At 35.7% G+C, this 17190-nt stretch overlaps 1 protein-coding gene across 4 annotated transcripts in view; it reads right to left on the bottom strand.

Annotated features, from left to right (window-relative positions):
• RNPC3 (RNA binding region (RNP1, RRM) containing 3) overlaps positions 1–16464 on the bottom strand; it is a 33858-nt gene extending 17394 nt beyond the window's left edge. For all 4 annotated transcript variants that reach the window (XR_001177453.2, XR_006601843.1, XM_004780128.3 and 1 more), the window contains exons 1-9: positions 15908–16464; positions 14378–14425; positions 10147–10265; positions 9472–9555; positions 8737–8848; positions 7606–7674; positions 5937–6079; positions 2099–2224; positions 943–1091 (exon numbers count right to left, since the gene is read on the bottom strand). Coding sequence is in view for 2 of the 4 variants with exons in the window: in XM_004780128.3 (XP_004780185.1) it covers positions 943–1091; positions 2099–2224; positions 5937–6079; positions 7606–7674; positions 8737–8848; positions 9472–9555; positions 10147–10265; positions 14378–14425; positions 15908–16102 (1045 nt within the window). In the remaining 2 variants the exon portion in view is untranslated. The remainder of the gene's footprint in view (positions 1–942; positions 1092–2098; positions 2225–5936; positions 6080–7605; positions 7675–8736; positions 8849–9471; positions 9556–10146; positions 10266–14377; positions 14426–15907) is intronic.
• Between the last annotated feature and the right edge of the window lie 726 nt (positions 16465–17190).

The raw sequence follows: 17190 nt of genomic DNA, 5'->3' as shown, positions 1-17190 counted from the left end.
AAAGCATGATTACAGATTGATTTAACTGTACGATGTAGTATTATGCAATCATAAAAAAAGGTACGTATTTTTATGTTGAAACTTTAAGCTACTCCCTCTGGACTTTAAACTCCTAAAAATCAGATACCACATTTAACTTGTTCCTTAGTGCCTAGCATAGAGCCTGCTATACTGTATGCTTTCAATAAGTCAATATTAAGTCAATGGCAAACACTACATAAAACATTATGCCCATTTAAAACAAGAGGAGAAAATGTGTTTACACATGTATAGAATAAGGTCCAGAAGAATAGCTATATTCTAAATTATTAACAATGGTGGTGAGACAGAGGACAGTGGGGTTTGAGGTGGTAAAACTTCTTAAATTTTTTACACTATATGCTTTTTGTTACCTTTTCTGTAAGTTTGTATTATTTATGAAATTAACAAAGGAATTTCACCATAGTATCAAATTAATGCCTAAAATTAACAGAACAAATATCTGCAATTTTAATAAATTATCTTTAAAGCTAAGAACAGTACCTTAGTAATTAATCTCCAATGTCTTTTGGGTAAAAAAGAAAATTTACATAAAATCTACAATACACACAATAGTCACAATTTATTTCCTCATCTATAGTACAAATGTACTAATAAAATCACAGAACATCACATCTAACATGAAAAAATAAATCACTAGCAGAACTGCTTCATTGTATTTTTAGTGTAAATATCAGCAAAAACCAGATTCAATTTTCACCCTAAAATTCATTACTAGCAAAAGGCAACAGTGATGGTTTCATCATTAAGCATTAATTTTAGTTATATGAAAAAGTTCAATATGGATAATATTCCACAATATTAAGGAAGATTAACTGCAAATTTTAAAAATTTAATTCTAATACAAAAAGCAGAATGAGAAGAATTTTTACACAGCATATTAGAGAACTAGAATATGCTTACCATAATTTTGTTCTTCACAATTTTGTTCTTTTTCTGGATCTTTCTTAAATGTAGACGGCATGTCAGTAGATATATGAAATTCAATTTTCTTACTACCTACAGGTTGTGGTTGGTCAAATACATCCGAAGGTAACAGAACTGGATGTAAACTGTTTATAAATAGTGACAGCATTACTTTCCAACTGCAAATAAAATCCTAAGTAAAACATTATTCCTATTTACCTTAAATTAACACTGACAAAGCACTCATTACACCACAGGCATTGCACAATATAACTTACATTTAATACTTTAATAAACCCTAATAAATTTTCAATACAGATACTATTAAATTACTACTTAAACAAGGAGACTGAGATTAAGGAGTATCACTCACTAAATGACAGAAACAATACTTGAGGACTATTGATTTCAAACTTAAGGAAATTTACCAATATACAAAGACATTCTTCTATGTTTAATATAAGTATTTTTATGTACTATATTCTACATTACTATATAACATAGCTATACTATCCAACAGAATTGCCACTAGCCACATTTGTCCTAATGAGCACATGAAAATACTGATGTCCAAATTAAAATATATAAAATACACACTGCTATGACAACTTTGTACAAAAAAAGTGACACATCAATAATTCTTTGTATTAATTATATGCTGGAATAATATTTTGGATATAATGGGTTAAATAAAATATATTATCAAAATTAATTTCATCAGCTTTTTAATCCTTTACTGTGGCTACTGGAAAACTGAATTTGGTTTATGTTATTTAATTTTTCAGGGCTGCAATAGGTATTAAAAGCATGGGACTATGGTATCAAGACATATATAGGTAAGAAAAACACATACTTAATGTGAAATTTAAAAAAACACAGATTAAGGATTTATTCCTTCAAAATGGAAAAAAAGATTTCTAACAAACTCTTTTCTCAATTTATGAAGCTAATTACAAGTTCAAGGGAAACTTACACTGTAGAATAGCTAAATGAAACTGCAATTAACATTGATTTTATGTGATTAATATATTAAAATATATAGAGTTCCATGGTAGACAGGTAAGTAAAATGTTTGTCATAATTGTTTATAAATGACATGAGTTAAGCATGTAGACAAAGTACACAGGAAACTTATTTCATAAAACAAAATTACCTTTGCGGAGCAGATGGAGGTGTTTTCAACATATCCTTTATTTTTCGTTTTTTTCTCACATGGTGCTGCTTTACTGTTTTTGGCCTTTTGGGCTGAAGATTTGCTAGTTCCATTAGTTTAGTCATTCTACATTATGAAAAGGGGAAGTAAAAACAAGAAATTCTTCATGTAGAAGCACATAATATGAACTATAAATATAAATTATACATGTTGTATTACAAATTATGATTTATATAGCAGAATTATAGTTTCTAAGCCATCAATTAAAATAATTTACAATAAGCTCAAGTTCTGAGTTTTCTAGGCCAACATTCATCTTTTTTTTTTTTAAGATTTTATTTATTTATTTGTCAGAGAGTGAGCACAGGCAGACAGAGAGGCAGGCAGAGGCAGAGAGAGAAGCAGGCTCCTTGCTGAGCAAGGAGCCCCATGTAGGACTTGATCCCAGGACGCTGGGATCATGACCTGAGCTGAAGGCAGCCACTTAACCAACTGAGCCACCCAGGCGTCCCCAACTTTCATCTTTAAAGGGACTGGGAATATATTTAATTTCAATTTATCTTTTTTTTTTTTTAAGATTTATTTGATACAGAGAGAGAGAGAGTGTGTGTGTGTGTGTGTGTGTGCACATACACAAGCAGAGGGAGGGGCAACGGGAGAGGGAGAGAGAGAATATTAAGCATGCTCCCTGCTGATTGTGGAGACTGACTCAGGGCTATCTCACAACCTGAGACCATGCATGACAGGAGCATAAATCAAGAGTCAGATGCTACTGAGCCACCCAGGTTCCCCTCAATTTATCTTTTAAAGATATGTTTTATTATGAAAATTATTAGTTGTCTAAATAAAAAGGTTGTATTTGATGCCAGAAAGTTGAACAGGATACCGTAATACAACCTATGTAACTTTACTGCCTTTCTTGACTGATAGTCAAAAGACCTTACAAATACAGTGTAATTAATTTTGATTCTTATTCTAATTAGTCTAAACTGAAGTTATTTTAAAGCATTTTCATAACTGTTACACATGAATCGTTATAGAAACAGAATAACTTAGAACAAAGTTTCAATACTATACTTTGAAGCAGCTTTTTATAAGTAACTATCAAGGTGTGATAATTGATACACTGTACCCAGTTTATCTTCATTAAGAGTGTAAAATTTCAAATAGGTCCTGTCTAGGCATTTTTGTTATCTTCCTAGAATCAAACACAGTGTTCCTAGAGAGCACAAGCTCAAAACCACTAGTCATAACTCTATTTCTACAGTTACATTTGTGAAATTTAAAGGCAAAATAAAAAGGGAGAGAATGTGGTTAAAATAAGCTTTAAACCAAGTGAGGAAAAATATAAACCTACAAATGTGGTTAAAATAAGCTTTAAACTAAGTTACGAAAAAGACAACATGCTATACATTTGTAAAGCTTCTTAACAACCAATGTTTGCCAAAAATTTTATGAATAAATCCAGTTATACAAACATGTTTCTATTCATAAATTGCTCATCCAGAATATACTAAGCCTCTCAACATTGCCAGGCATAAATTAGAAAACCAATAAATATTTGCTGAATAAATAGTATGGTTTTGTTTTATTTTACGTTTCCATAAGATAGTAGAAAAGCATGAAAGAGATTGTTTCTTGGAAAAACTTTACTCTCATTACTCAAGATGAATTACTTGCTGAGCTCTTCACTATATCCCTAAATGGAAACCTACATAAACAAAACAACAAAAAAAGGTTTTGGCCAGTCTGCATAAAGCATTCCTGAAACTGCTATCACTATTTTTATAAAGAAAGTAAAATTTACAGAAGTTATGTAATGAACCCAAGGCAACACTTTATACTGTTCTTTATTTATCAACAAGTAAAAGTTATAGTCTATCAAGAACTGCCAGACTTCCTAAATGTCTCTATTCAAGACACTCTATTCACCTCATTTTTGTAATTTTGGCTCCATCTACATTTTTATTTTAACTCTTTCTCTAGAAAGAATGCATACTGAGCAACTACTTAAGTTAACATTGACTCAATAATAGTCATATTATTGCTGATTATTTGTAAATATTGCTTGGATTCTCTGCTTGGGTTTTGATTCATGTCAACCACTCCTGTGTCTGACTTCTCTACATAGTTACCTAAGATTCTTAACATTCGGGGTGCCCAGCTGGCTCAACTGGTGGAGGATGTGACTCCTGACCTTGGGGTTGTGAATTTGAGACCCACACTGGATATAACAATTACTTAAAAATTAGAAAAAAACCTTAAAAAAAAAAAAAGATTCTTATCATATGCCGATAGTGAACTTCCAGGTTGGGGGTTGTCAAATTATAGCCCTAGGAGCAAAGTCAGCCAGCTGCCTCTTTCTGTGAACAGAAAGTTTTGCTGGAACACAGTCATATCCACTCATTTAGGCACTGTCTGTGACTGCTTTCCTACTACAACAGAACTCTAGCCCTATACAGAAAATATTTACATATTCCTGTTCTAGGCTATGTGTGGATAATACACCTTAACATCATTAACAACTTACTACTTCTCACCAGAATCTTTAAATAAAATACATGTAAGGTGTCAAGAACAACCAACAACAAAAAAAAAAATTCCTCTGCATTAGTTACTATGAACTATTTTATATAAAATCCCACAGAAATGCTCTGGAAATTTATTCTGAGGTGAATAAAATTCAGGGGAATAGCTGAAAAAATATGAATACAATCTATTCTTATTCTTGTTATTTAAGATACTTAAGTTTTATAAAGTCTTCACAAAGAATTAGTGAATAATGAATCAATGCCCCTACCAGAAAGTCAGGATAGGGCTCCTATAAGCCTGTGCTCTAACATTTCACCAACTCATCAACACACACCTTGTTTCCTGTTTTTTTTGTTTAAGGACATCTTATTTTATAAACTGCTGATTCACTAACAATGAATTCACAAAGACTATAACTCAAGCTTGAACAAGACTTATCTAACATGTTTTCTCCATTAGGCACATCACAGCTTTCTTGATTTTGGAAACATCAGACAGTACCTCAATGCTACCCTTGTGGACCACTTTAAACAGCAAAATCACCAGGGTACTTGGGTGGCTCAGTAGGTTAAGCCTCTGTCTTTGGCTCAGGTCATGATCTCAGGGTCCTTGGATGGATGGATCAAGCCCTGCACCGAGCTCTCTGCTCAGCAGGGAGCCTGCTTCCCCCTCCCCCTCTGCCTGCCTCTCTGCCTACTTGTGATCTCTGTCAAATAAATAAATAAATCTAAACAAACAAACCAGCAAATTCACCAACAAAAAGCATAAAAAATGTGAAAGGCTTGGTATCAAATAGACCACAAAAAGGATACTTGCTTACGGTATTGGAGCTGACATAAGAAGACTGCATGTCACTCTGTTCTACCTCATCTAGGAATGTGCACATCAAGCAACTCAAATTTTTCACCATTCTGTGCATGCCCACATTAGCAAAAGACCATAAAAACACTAAGTATTGTTTGGGGTGTTACAAACAAATTTTAGTATGTGGACAATTCTTAAATACGTAATCCACAAATAATGAGGATCAAATGCACTTTATAATACCATAATAATCAATCTAAAAAATTACTTATGATCCAAGAATTTTTTCCTTAGGTCTGGATATACATTCTTAGATCTTAATCTATACCTATTACAATATGCTTGAGGGGTGGGGGGGGTTGGGAGAAATTTTAATGACCCCAAATTATGGAAGAATTATAAGTTCTTATAATTCTTCTAAGGTAAAATTTAAGAAGAGCAAAAGAATCTCTCTCATATTCTGTTCCTGAAATCGAAACAAATATTATTTGATATTGCAAACCTCTGTCGGTCTTCATCATCACTACTCTCATATTCTGATTCTATACTTGATAATTCCTCATCCTCATCTGGCAAAGGAGGTTCCTCTGGTGGCTGAGGAGATGCAGGTGGAAGAGGTGCATGTAATGGCATATAATCTTCATACTAATTAAGAGAAAAACAGTAATCATATGGTAATCTATGATATTTATAGAACAGAAAAACCATCTTCATTCAGATACTCTATTCTCATCTCTCTCCCTCATGACACATTCAACCCACAGTGAGAGAACACCTGCTACAGAAGATTGATATTTGATTACAAACTTGTTTCCTCTTCCTTGGCACCTAGCTGGAGTAAATTTCCAAACCTCCTTTATAGCTGGATTTAACCATGTAAATGAGTTTTAACCAACAGAATGCTAGCATAAAAAAAAAAATTCCATCCATAATCCTCTCTTCCTTCTTGATCTGCAGGATGTATGATAATGCCTTTATTATTCTGGGATATGCACAGAGTGAAAACAAGTTAGGTCTTCTGAATGACTAAATAGAAAGTCATCTGCCCTACTTTTGGAATGGAGTTGACATGCACAAGAAATAACTTATGCTGGGTTAAGTGACTAAGATTCGAGTTTTATGTTAATAGCAGCCTAAACTTAACAGATATTCCTGTAATGTACCAGATATTGAAGTGTTGGGATTGCAAAGAAAAATAGTGACGCTAGTAGTATATACATCAGAAAAAGCAGTCAATATGCAATACATAACAGAAAAGCAAATTCTGTTTAAATGTTAGGACTCAAAATAATTTCTCATTGCTATTATCTAGACAATTACCATGTACTATAACAAAATAGTAACTAGAATAGTTCAGTAGCAGACACAGACTACTATCTAAATTACAGATATATTTTCATAGTAAATTCTGAATAGAAGTTATTAGCAACCTTTCTTCTCTTCTGCAAATGATGTTCTCTATATGGAATAAAACAAGAACAACAGAAATTTTACATAATTAAGTTGTCAAATGCAATTATTTTATAAAATGGAAGAGCACTGTGGGTCAAAGGACTGAACACTGGTAGAAATGAGAGCCTCTATTACCAAAAGCATCTTTTTCATATTCTAGCATTCTCCACTTAACTACCATTAGTATGTTAACTTTATACTTGTCCCTTATTTTCAATGCACATTAGAGGCTAGTGACTCAGTATTTGTGAAGGTTGGCCTCAACAATCCCATCTCCGGAAGAGAAGTTGTGAATCTTCAAAGAAAAAAAAAAAAATCATTTTTTTTCAAAGACTTGTTTATTGAGACATCTTGGGTAAGTGTCTGCTTTCGACTTAGGGGGTATGATCCCAGGGTCCTGGGATCAAGTCTTGCATCAGGCTCCTTGCTCAGTAGGAAGCCTGCTCTGTCCCTCTGCCTACCGCTCCCCTTACTTGTGCTCTCCCTATCTAGCTCTCTCTGACAAATAAACAAAATCTAAAAAAAAAAAATAAAATAATAAGATTTATTTATTTATGGGCAGGGGGCAGAGGGAGAGGGAGTCTTAAAACAAGACTCCACACTGAGCACAGAGTCCAATGAAGGACTTGATCCCATGACGCTGAGATCACGAGAGCAACTCAACCAACTGCACCACCCAGGTGCCCCATAAATCTTTACAATTTTAAGATATTTCTTACCATGGGAGGGCGTGCAGTAATTGGTCCAAAAGGTGTGGGTAAATTCATTTTATTCATAAGATGAAGAACCTGAAAGCAACAAAACATTGAAAATTGCATAGTAAAATGATAATTCAACTCACATATTTTATGTACTTTAAAACTCTGCTATAACTATACTCCTGATTTGGCGCAAAAGCTGGCTACGTCTTGCTTTATCCCAGAATGGGGCTGTTACCAGTCACTGATGTATCTCAGAAGATTACCCTTTCTAAAATGCTTGTCAATTATAAATACTTATTCTCATTAAAAATAGCATGTTCTTGCAATGTAAATGCTACCAAAATGTTATGTCTTTCTTCCAACTACTATGGAATTAAATAAGAAGCATATTAAAGAAAATAAATATCATCTATAGTTTGTACTTCAAAGTATTTTGTACTGTCAATACTTTCAAGCATTGCTAAGGTGTTCACTATGTTTTTTCCTTTAAGAAAGAATCTCCACATTAAAGGTGTATGATCAAGTAACAAAAATTACCATACACTTCCCAAATTATCTTGTGTTTATTAGTATTAATATTAAACATGTTAACAAGTTTTAAGCCACAGTTTATAAAAACCTTTACTCGAATGTAGTAATATTTCATTACCTTTTGCAATGGACTTAACTTCCAACCAGATACACATAGTAAACCCTAACCAGGGTTTAGGTATAAGGAGGCAGGGTCTTTGAGAAGTAATTAGGTCACAAGGGTAGACACCCATGAATATGAGATTAGTGTTCCTTATAAAAGAGACCCCAAAGAGCTCTCTCCTTTTTTCAGCTAGGTGAAGATACAAAGAGAAAACAGCCATTTGCAACCCTGGAGAGGGCCCTTACCAGAACTCAACCTTGCTGTCACCCTAATCTCACAGTTTCAATCTCCAGCACTGTGAGAAATAATTTTCTTTTGCTTATAAACCACCTAGTCTATGATACTTAGTTATGCCAGCCCAAACTGAGAAGATACCTTTAAATAATTGTAATACCATTACCTGTTAGAATTAGTCTGATTAATGCTATTATGAAAAGTAAAGAAATTAGCATGAAAAATAACTTATCAAGTTATTCAAGCATTTACTTTGGGAAAGTAAGTTTCATTCTACTTACCTGTACATAAAACTTAGGCACACTTGCCAAAGCATTTACTATGTTTGCTAGGATTGTGCTTGAAGGTGGTGGGTACATATACTTGAGGCATGAATTCAGAGGGAAAGTCAGCCTAAAAAAATATTTAAAATGCTTATCATGTTTTAGTAAGTTTCATATCAATAACATTTTTACGTAATCTGATGAAGTACATAATTGTTCAAATAATTCAGCACTTTTAGATTTACCTTGTTCCTTATAATCCCAAATAAGTACATTTAAGAAAAAAATAGCTTTGAAGTCCCTGAGTAGCTCTGTTGGTTGAGTGTCTGCCTTTGGCTCAGGTCATGATCTCAGGGTCCTGGGATCAAGCCCCTACCCCCACCACTGGGCCATTGGGCTCCCTGTTTAGCAGGGATTCTGCTTCTCCCTCTCCCTGTCCCCCACATCCCCCCATGCTTGTGAGCACACACACTCTCAAATATGTAAAATCTTTTTTAAAAAGAGAAAAAAAAAATTGCTTTCTGATTGAAATAAAGAAAAATAAGGTATTTCTTACCAGAGCTTGTTTTATAGCTCTTAACATTTTAATGAACCCAAATTCAGTGTCAGACTCTAACAACTCATCATCTTTAACCAACATATTGATTGACATAATAATGTATCCTTTAAAGTATCTTATTGCAATATACACACACACACACACACTCAGAATAACAAATCAAAAAGCAACAAACACAAACAAAAAACACTAACCCATGGTTTGGTGCAATTCCATTTTCTATGGTTAAACAACCAAGTTCTTTCTTTTCTTTATCATCTTCCACAGGGTCATCACATCTATAAAATACAGAATACAAGTTGATCATATCTTTAGAAATAGAGTAAAAAATTGAGGGTTTGTTAAAACTCAGACTGCTAGGCCTTATATTCCCCCTTTCCATCCCCAAATTTCAATTTCAACAGGACTAGGGTAAAGCCCAAGAATCTGTATTCCAATCAAGATCCTACATGATACCATTGGCCCAGGGACACTCTGAGAATCACCAGTATAAGGCAAATTTGTAAAGTTTTTGTAACTACAAAGAGTTACTGCTGGGAACCAAATACCAGTCTTTGATTTCAAAGGGCATGCCTATCCATGACACCCTGCTTTCTGTAATACAACAAGGATTTTATACTAGTTATATTCCTCCACTTAAAGCTGAATACTTTTCACTCCACCCTCTTCCCACTTCACACTGATTACTTAATATTAAATCAATACTCAGACTCCTAATGCATAATTAGGAACAAAAAGAAATATACTGTACTAATTTCAATCGAGACATGTATCATTTATTATGTTTAATTATTTACCTGCTAGTCTAAAAACAACAATACAATTGATTAAAAAACATTTTAAAATGTTAGGAAAACCTAACTACATACCTTTTCTTTTTTTCAGTGTCTGAAGGGGGACATGGAGAATGAACTCGATCTTGCTCCTTTGCAAACTCAACAACTAAAGTATGACCTAAAAGTTTCAGCTGATGTAGTCTTGTCAATGCCTTCAGTTGGAAAAATAAGAGTAAAATATTTTATAACTGCATCAAAAGTTGTTTGTTAGGGAACATTTCCAAATAGTTTTACATGAACTTTGTGAATGCTGTTAATATTTCCCTGGCTATTTTTTACCCATTTCCAATCTCAGGGTGCTTAGCCTTTGTCATTTACTAAAGGACTGCTTCCTACCACTCAGTAAAAGCAACATCTGGTTAAATCAAAATCTCCCTATAACTAGGCAGCTGAAAATGGTTAGAAAAACAGACATAATCAGTCTGGACTCACTTTAAACTCATGACCACAACCACAAAATTTGGAGATGAAACCTAAATGATGCCATACTTAACCACATTTTTAGTTAATTTTTTTCTACTAATCTCTAAGCTATTATTTTCTATTTTTTCCTTGTTCCTCAGCCTCACAACATTCCTTTCCCATTCTTCTAGCCTAGGACTTTGCTTCCTACTTTGGGAAAACTGAAACAATCAGATGAGAACTTCAGATTCCCACTCTAATGCCTATCTACAAGCTAATGAATCCACATCATCAACCTACTGTTATAAAGTATTAATTACCCACATTTTCATTTAAATCCAGTTACTTGTCTTGTATACTAAATCCCACCCTCTCATCCACCCATCAACTCTCTTCTACTCTGTTTGGGGAATGTTCTTAACTACATTACTAATTTTCTGACCTGTACTGATTCATCCATATTAGCACACAAATATGCTTCTATTTCTCCCACCCTACTCTGTTCTTATTCATCTATTGACCCCATTTTGCTCACTTCCCTCTTTAATTACAGTTGCAGTAAAACTCCTTAAGGATTATTTATCTAAACCAGGGCGCCTGGGTGGCTAAGTCAGTCAAGCAGCTGTCTTTGGCTCAGGTCATGTTTCCAGGGTCCTGGGCTCAAGCCACACATTGGTCTCCCTGCTAGATGCGTAGCCTGCTTCTCCCTCTCCACTGTTTGCCCTCTCTCATGCACATTTTCTCTCGATCTCAAATTTAAAAAATCTTAAAAAAAATTTCTTTTTCTAAGCCCTCTACCTAAAATCCCTCTCCTCCCATCCAGTCTCCAACTCAGACAACAAATTCTGTACTGCCAAGCCAATGGTCTATTTTCAGTCTTCATTTTTATTGCATTTAACAGTTGATCACTTCCTCCTTGATGCATGTTCCTCATTTGATGTTAAAACATCATACTTTCCTGCAGTTTTCTTCCTAGCTCACTGGTTTCTACTCCTTAATCTCTTGGCTTTTGCCTTTTCAAACTCTAAATGTTGGCATACTCCAGGGTTCTATTATTGGTCCTCTTTCTAGCTACTATCTTAGTGATCTAATCACCATCCTAAATTTAAATCCCAATGCTGTGCTAATTCCCCACTTGTTAACCTCAGCCCAAACCTGCTCCAAAGTTCAAGAAACCATATCCAAACTACCAGAAAGCTCTCCTAAGTGTCTAACAAACATTTCAAAATTGACATTTCAGAAATTGGACCACGGATATTCTATCCTCATCCCCCCCAAATGTTTTTTATGTGGAGGCTTTCACATTCAGTTGATGGTAATCCCATTCTTCCACTTACTCATATCAAAAATATTGGAAACATACATAAGACTTCTTTCCCATATTGCATACCCAAGCCATCAAGAAATTGTTTGCTTCTACCTTCAAAATATATCCAGAATCTAATCACTTCTTACTAACGTGGTCCAAACACCTATCATCTCTGACCTAAATTACCACCATAACCTTTTTAGAGATTTCCCTATTTCTACTCTTCCTGCCTCCCATCTCTTCTCAACACATCCTTTTAAAGATATAAATTAGATTATGTTACTGCTTTGCTCAAAATATTCTAGTACCTTCCCATTTTACTCAAATGTAAAATGTAAAATCCAGGATCTTTAGAGTACCTACATGATATGGCATCTATTATTACTTCTCTGACCTCAAATTCTAATTTCATCCTCCTCATTCCGTCTGCTTCAGTCATTCTAGTTTACTTGAACAGGCATTCTCCAATACTAGTGCCCTTATTCCAGTCATTAATCAGACTAGAATGTACTTTATCCACATATTCCCTTAGCTAATTTCACCTTTTTCAAATTATTAAATATGACCCTAATCACCTTAACTGCAACTTAACCATCCCCATCTCGCACTCTTGATTGTACTGCTCTTTTTCCTTTTTATTCCATAGCATTTATCATTTTCTAAAATATTAAACAATTAAGTTTATTATTTATAATCTGCCTCCCCTTTTGAGAATATGAGCCCCAATGAGGACATAAATTTTTATTTCCTTTTTTGTAAATATTTTATTCACCGATTTATCCCAAGACCTAAAGCAGCATCTACCACACTGTAAGCATTTAAATTTTTTTAATAAATAGACCTATAAGCCTTATTTAGGACTACAGTTTTATTTTACCATCTTTATGCATCCTTATTTGTTTCATTTTAAAATGTTTCAATAACATTATTATTATTTCAATAACAAGTCCCTAAATCAATTCTAGACTTCTTCACTACCAGTGAACCTTTGATTGTCTGAAATACAGGGCATCTGAGCTCAACTGCTTCAACTTTCTTGTTGGCAAAATGGGTACCAAACGTATTCTCTTCAAGGATATACAGTTTTTCACTTTTAATGTTAACTAATTTACCCATCTTGCCCAACTACTTACTTTATTCTTAAAGATTTCTCTACCCTTGTTTTTTAAAAATCTATCAGTCATGTGCACCGTAACCTAAAAGCCATACTAATGCTATTATCTTCTCATTACTTCTCTACTACAAACATTTCCCAAAGACAATGACTGGCACCACATCCTCTTCTCTAAGTTAATGTTGACCATAAAACAACGTGGGTTTCATTACCATATTTTATTTATAATATCTTATGCCATATTTACAAGAATTTCTTCTGAAAAAAAAATCCTATAATGTTAAAAAATACATACAATGTGAAAGTCTTCTATAATCCCACCTTGACAGAAAGACATTGATTAACAATTTGGTGTATAGCTTTGCCACAGTTTTTTCCTATCCATAAACATAGGTACTATTGGATTTCCAAAAATCCATTACATCTCATACATAATGTCTGCCAACTTTATTCATGTACTCTATCAAGGCTACATTCCTTACTAATATATATTGGTTTGACCATCATTCTTTGAGAGTAGTACAGGCTACCGATATACTATAATATAAGCTGTCCCTTCCCTTTATTGATGAGAATTTGGGTGATTTCTATTGTTTCATAATAAAAAACCCTTGACTCATCAGGCTATTCATTCCTCATTTTGTGTCATCACAGTACCTCATCTTAAAACTCTCTTCTCTTTGCAACGATGAAAATTTCTTTTCTAGTTCAACTTTCTTTTTAACTTCTCCCTCCCATTCTCCTTTCCTGGCTTGTCTTCCTTTGGGCAACCATATCCATTCACCTGATTCAAGAAACTCCATTTTTGACCCTGTCTTTAGAATCATATTTTCAACTGTATTAAAAATATTTCCAGGGTGCCTGCGTGGCTCAGTTGGTTAAGCATCTGACTTCAGCTCAGGTCATAATCTCAGGATACTAGGATTGAGTCTCATATAGGATTCCCATGCAGCAGGGAGTCTGCTTCTCCCTCCTGATGCTCTGCCTCTCTCTCAAATAAAAAATCTTAAAAAAAAAAAAATTCCAGGGGCACCTGGGTGGCTCAGTGGGTTAAATCCCCTGCCTTTGGCTCAGGTCATGATTGCAGGGTCCTAGGATCGAGCCCCACATCAGGCTCTCTGCTCAGAAGGGAGCCTCCCTGCTCCCTGCTGAACCCTCCCCCCACTCTCTGCCTGCCTCTCTGCTTACCTGTGATCTCTGTCTGTCAAATAAATAAAATCTTTAAAAAAAAAAAAATTTCCATAGAAACGGCTCAACTCTTCAAAGTTAATATGTAACATTTGAATTAATTATCTACCTTTCCCAACATCCTTTGACTCCTGCCCTTAATGTCAGGTAATGTAATAACCCAATACCTCAGTCCAAAATCTTTTTAACAAAAATTAGTTAACAGGAAATTGCTGATGACTTTATTAGTTAAAAAAAAAAAAAAGTCATACCTTTATAGCTGCTTTTTCATTAGGGAAAGTAGCAAAAGCTGTATGTTTCTGAAAAAGAATTAAGGTAAAAATTACTTCTGTTGCAATATCTGGTTTTCCTAAGTCTGACTTTAACAGCTGACAGTTATTTCACAAATAAATAAAGTCATGGAAAAGGATGGAAAATCAAGACCATTATAACTTTATTAATTTCAGTACTGTGGTTCTAAATCTTTTTTGTATCAGAGTTCCTTGAGATAATAGCTACATAGCCTTTTCTATAAAGGTGTACACACACACACAGGATGCTTTCTTTATATACTTTCAAATAGTTCAAGAGACCAGAAGTTTAAAACCCCTACTCTACCAAAGGACAACCCTTAAACAAAATATCTTAAATTTATAATACAGATTTTCCCTCTATACAGCCAAATACAAAGTTTAAAAATGTTTACCACAGAAAACCATTCATCAAGTGCATGGTACCTTTCTCTTTTACCCCTGCAATAAGAGTTCAGTGGGGGAAGTCTACTTTAAAATATAAACTGTAAACAGTTTAAAGACCATCAGGGAAGAAAAAAGAAAGGTAACTCAAAGGTAAATGAATCATTACAACGGGTAATGTTATCATTCTTAACAGCGCTTATTAAAACATTTACAAGTTGCTTGAGTATTTATATCACACATTCTAGTTTTGTCTAATCTAATCCAAGATGACATAAGAGTACTTAAACTGAACACAAACTATTTGTATTTTCTGGTGTACCTGACACATTGACCAAAATTGGTCAGTCTTCTCAATACGTCTCAACCCTGTTTGCATATTAGAATCACGTGAGACTAAAACCACTGACATTTGGCGGAATCACAGACCCAGACCATCTTGCAGAAACTTCACATCACCATCACTATTTTAACGGAGAGAAATCGATCTAAAACATCTTCAGGTAGAAAAGCAAATGAAGTAACTGTAAATTACTGTGCAGAAACTTTTTTTTTTCCTGTGTAGAAACCTTTAATAGTCTTAGAATATTATTCCAACGGATTCCGTCAGAAAAATTTCAGAATTTTTTCCTAAAAATTCCCGTAGAAATTCTGTAACTGCTTTACTGAACTTACTTCTGTACTTTCTCCTCTGTTTTAATGAATGTCTGAACAGTGGCTTATAAATGATCCAGTATTTTTAAAAAGTCCTTTGTACCTCATATCTGAGAGTACTCTGCGTCTAAAAGAAATGCTCCCAAATTCAGAGGAGTTTCTTGAGATTCTCAAGATGGGTGAGAAAAGGGGCAGAAGCGATTTTCCATTCTTCTCCCTTGACTTTTTCACTGCTTTTTTCTACAGCGCAGTGACTAACACAGGGTCAAGGCATTTAAAACTTCACTTGGTACGCAAGGTATTTTGACGTAAAAGAGAGAAGACAGGGAAGACCCCACTGCACAAGCTCATTTTCCCACTCTATTCTACTTCCTTCTGTCAAAGCTTCCCCCCGACCCCCTCAGTCACTAGCCCAGGGCCTTCCCCGGCGGCTTGGGACGGGCGCGCCCTTACCAGTCGTCCCTTATCTGACAGGACCCGCACCGACTGCGCCCCGAAATACTTCAGCAAGTCCTCTTTCTCTTCGGCGGTCAGTTCGGCTGGCAGGTGCCTCACTAAAAGGGTTCGGTCGCCCCGCGGTGGGGAGAGTGAGGCAGAGCTCTGGCATCCCCTTGACATCGGCGGCAGGGACTGCTCCGGGGCCGCCATTTCCAGAAACCGCAACACGGAAGGCGAAAAACGAGCACGCAGTGAAAATCCTCTAATCCACAGAAGCTGAAGGTAAGAGTATGTTTCCGCCTCGCGCTAAGGATTCTGGAAACAAGGAAGTACCGCGATGGATGGTCTCTTTCTCGCGAGATTTGCGCTCCCGCGGCTGGCTGGTCTCCGGAAGCCGGTTCCTTAAACTGGAGGATTAGGTTCTACACCGGTGGGAGAGCGAAGTGGTTTTGAATTCCAGGCAGCTGCTGAAGGTACTAAAGACAAAATTTTGCCATGGAGAAGCGCGAGGATTTAAAAATTTGATCAGGGGACTCGACCGCGTGAAGGAAAAGGATGGAAGCCCAAGGACAGGAAAGAACGAGGACTGCGCTTGTGCGAGCAGGAAGCGAGTCTGGGCGTGGCGCCCGCCGGGTCAGAGCGGAGCTCCCGGGGTTTCTATTACGGCCAATTGCGAAAGCGCATTTGACTGGCTGCCTGGGAAGGGCGACTTGGTGTGGGATTCAGCGGTGTGTGTTTGCAATCTTGGGATGGTAGAACCTAAAGATAGCAAGTTCTTTCTTCAACTCAGTAAGGGGCGCGTAGGCAGCACTCGGTTTACGGAACAAAAAGCTAAGAAGTACGTTTTTTTTTTTTTCCTTTAATCACCGTGCATATAGCAGTCTCATAGGCTCTGGCCAGCGTACATTGCAGGGAACTGGCGGTCTCTTGGGAGATGTGCCCTAATGAATATAGTTACATAGATAACCAATAGATAGGTATTCACATATTTAATTCTAATAACAACCTTAAGGGGTAGGGACTCCTTCCCATTTTACCTTTGAGGACTTTGATGTAGAAAGTTTGTCACATAGCTAATAAATGGCAAAAGTGAGATTCGACCCCGCAAGTGTGACAAGGGATTACACTTGAGTCCACTATACTGCCTAGTTTCTGAATGGAGTGAGGCAGAGATCAGCCCAAGAAGAGAATCAGAAATTTCTCCCTCACTCCATGCAGTGAGGGCCTTGAGGATTCTAGAGGAAGGTATTCTCTGCAGTCCGCGGCGTTCTCTACAGGGCCTGCTACAAGCTAGAGAC

Source organism: Mustela putorius, unplaced genomic scaffold (genome assembly GCF_011764305.1).
Source record: "Mustela putorius furo isolate JIRA1106 unplaced genomic scaffold, ASM1176430v1.1 tig00003853_pilon_pilon_pilon, whole genome shotgun sequence".
Lineage (NCBI taxonomy): Eukaryota > Metazoa > Chordata > Mammalia > Carnivora > Mustelidae > Mustela > Mustela putorius.
This window is presented reverse-complemented; position numbering and strand designations above follow the sequence as displayed.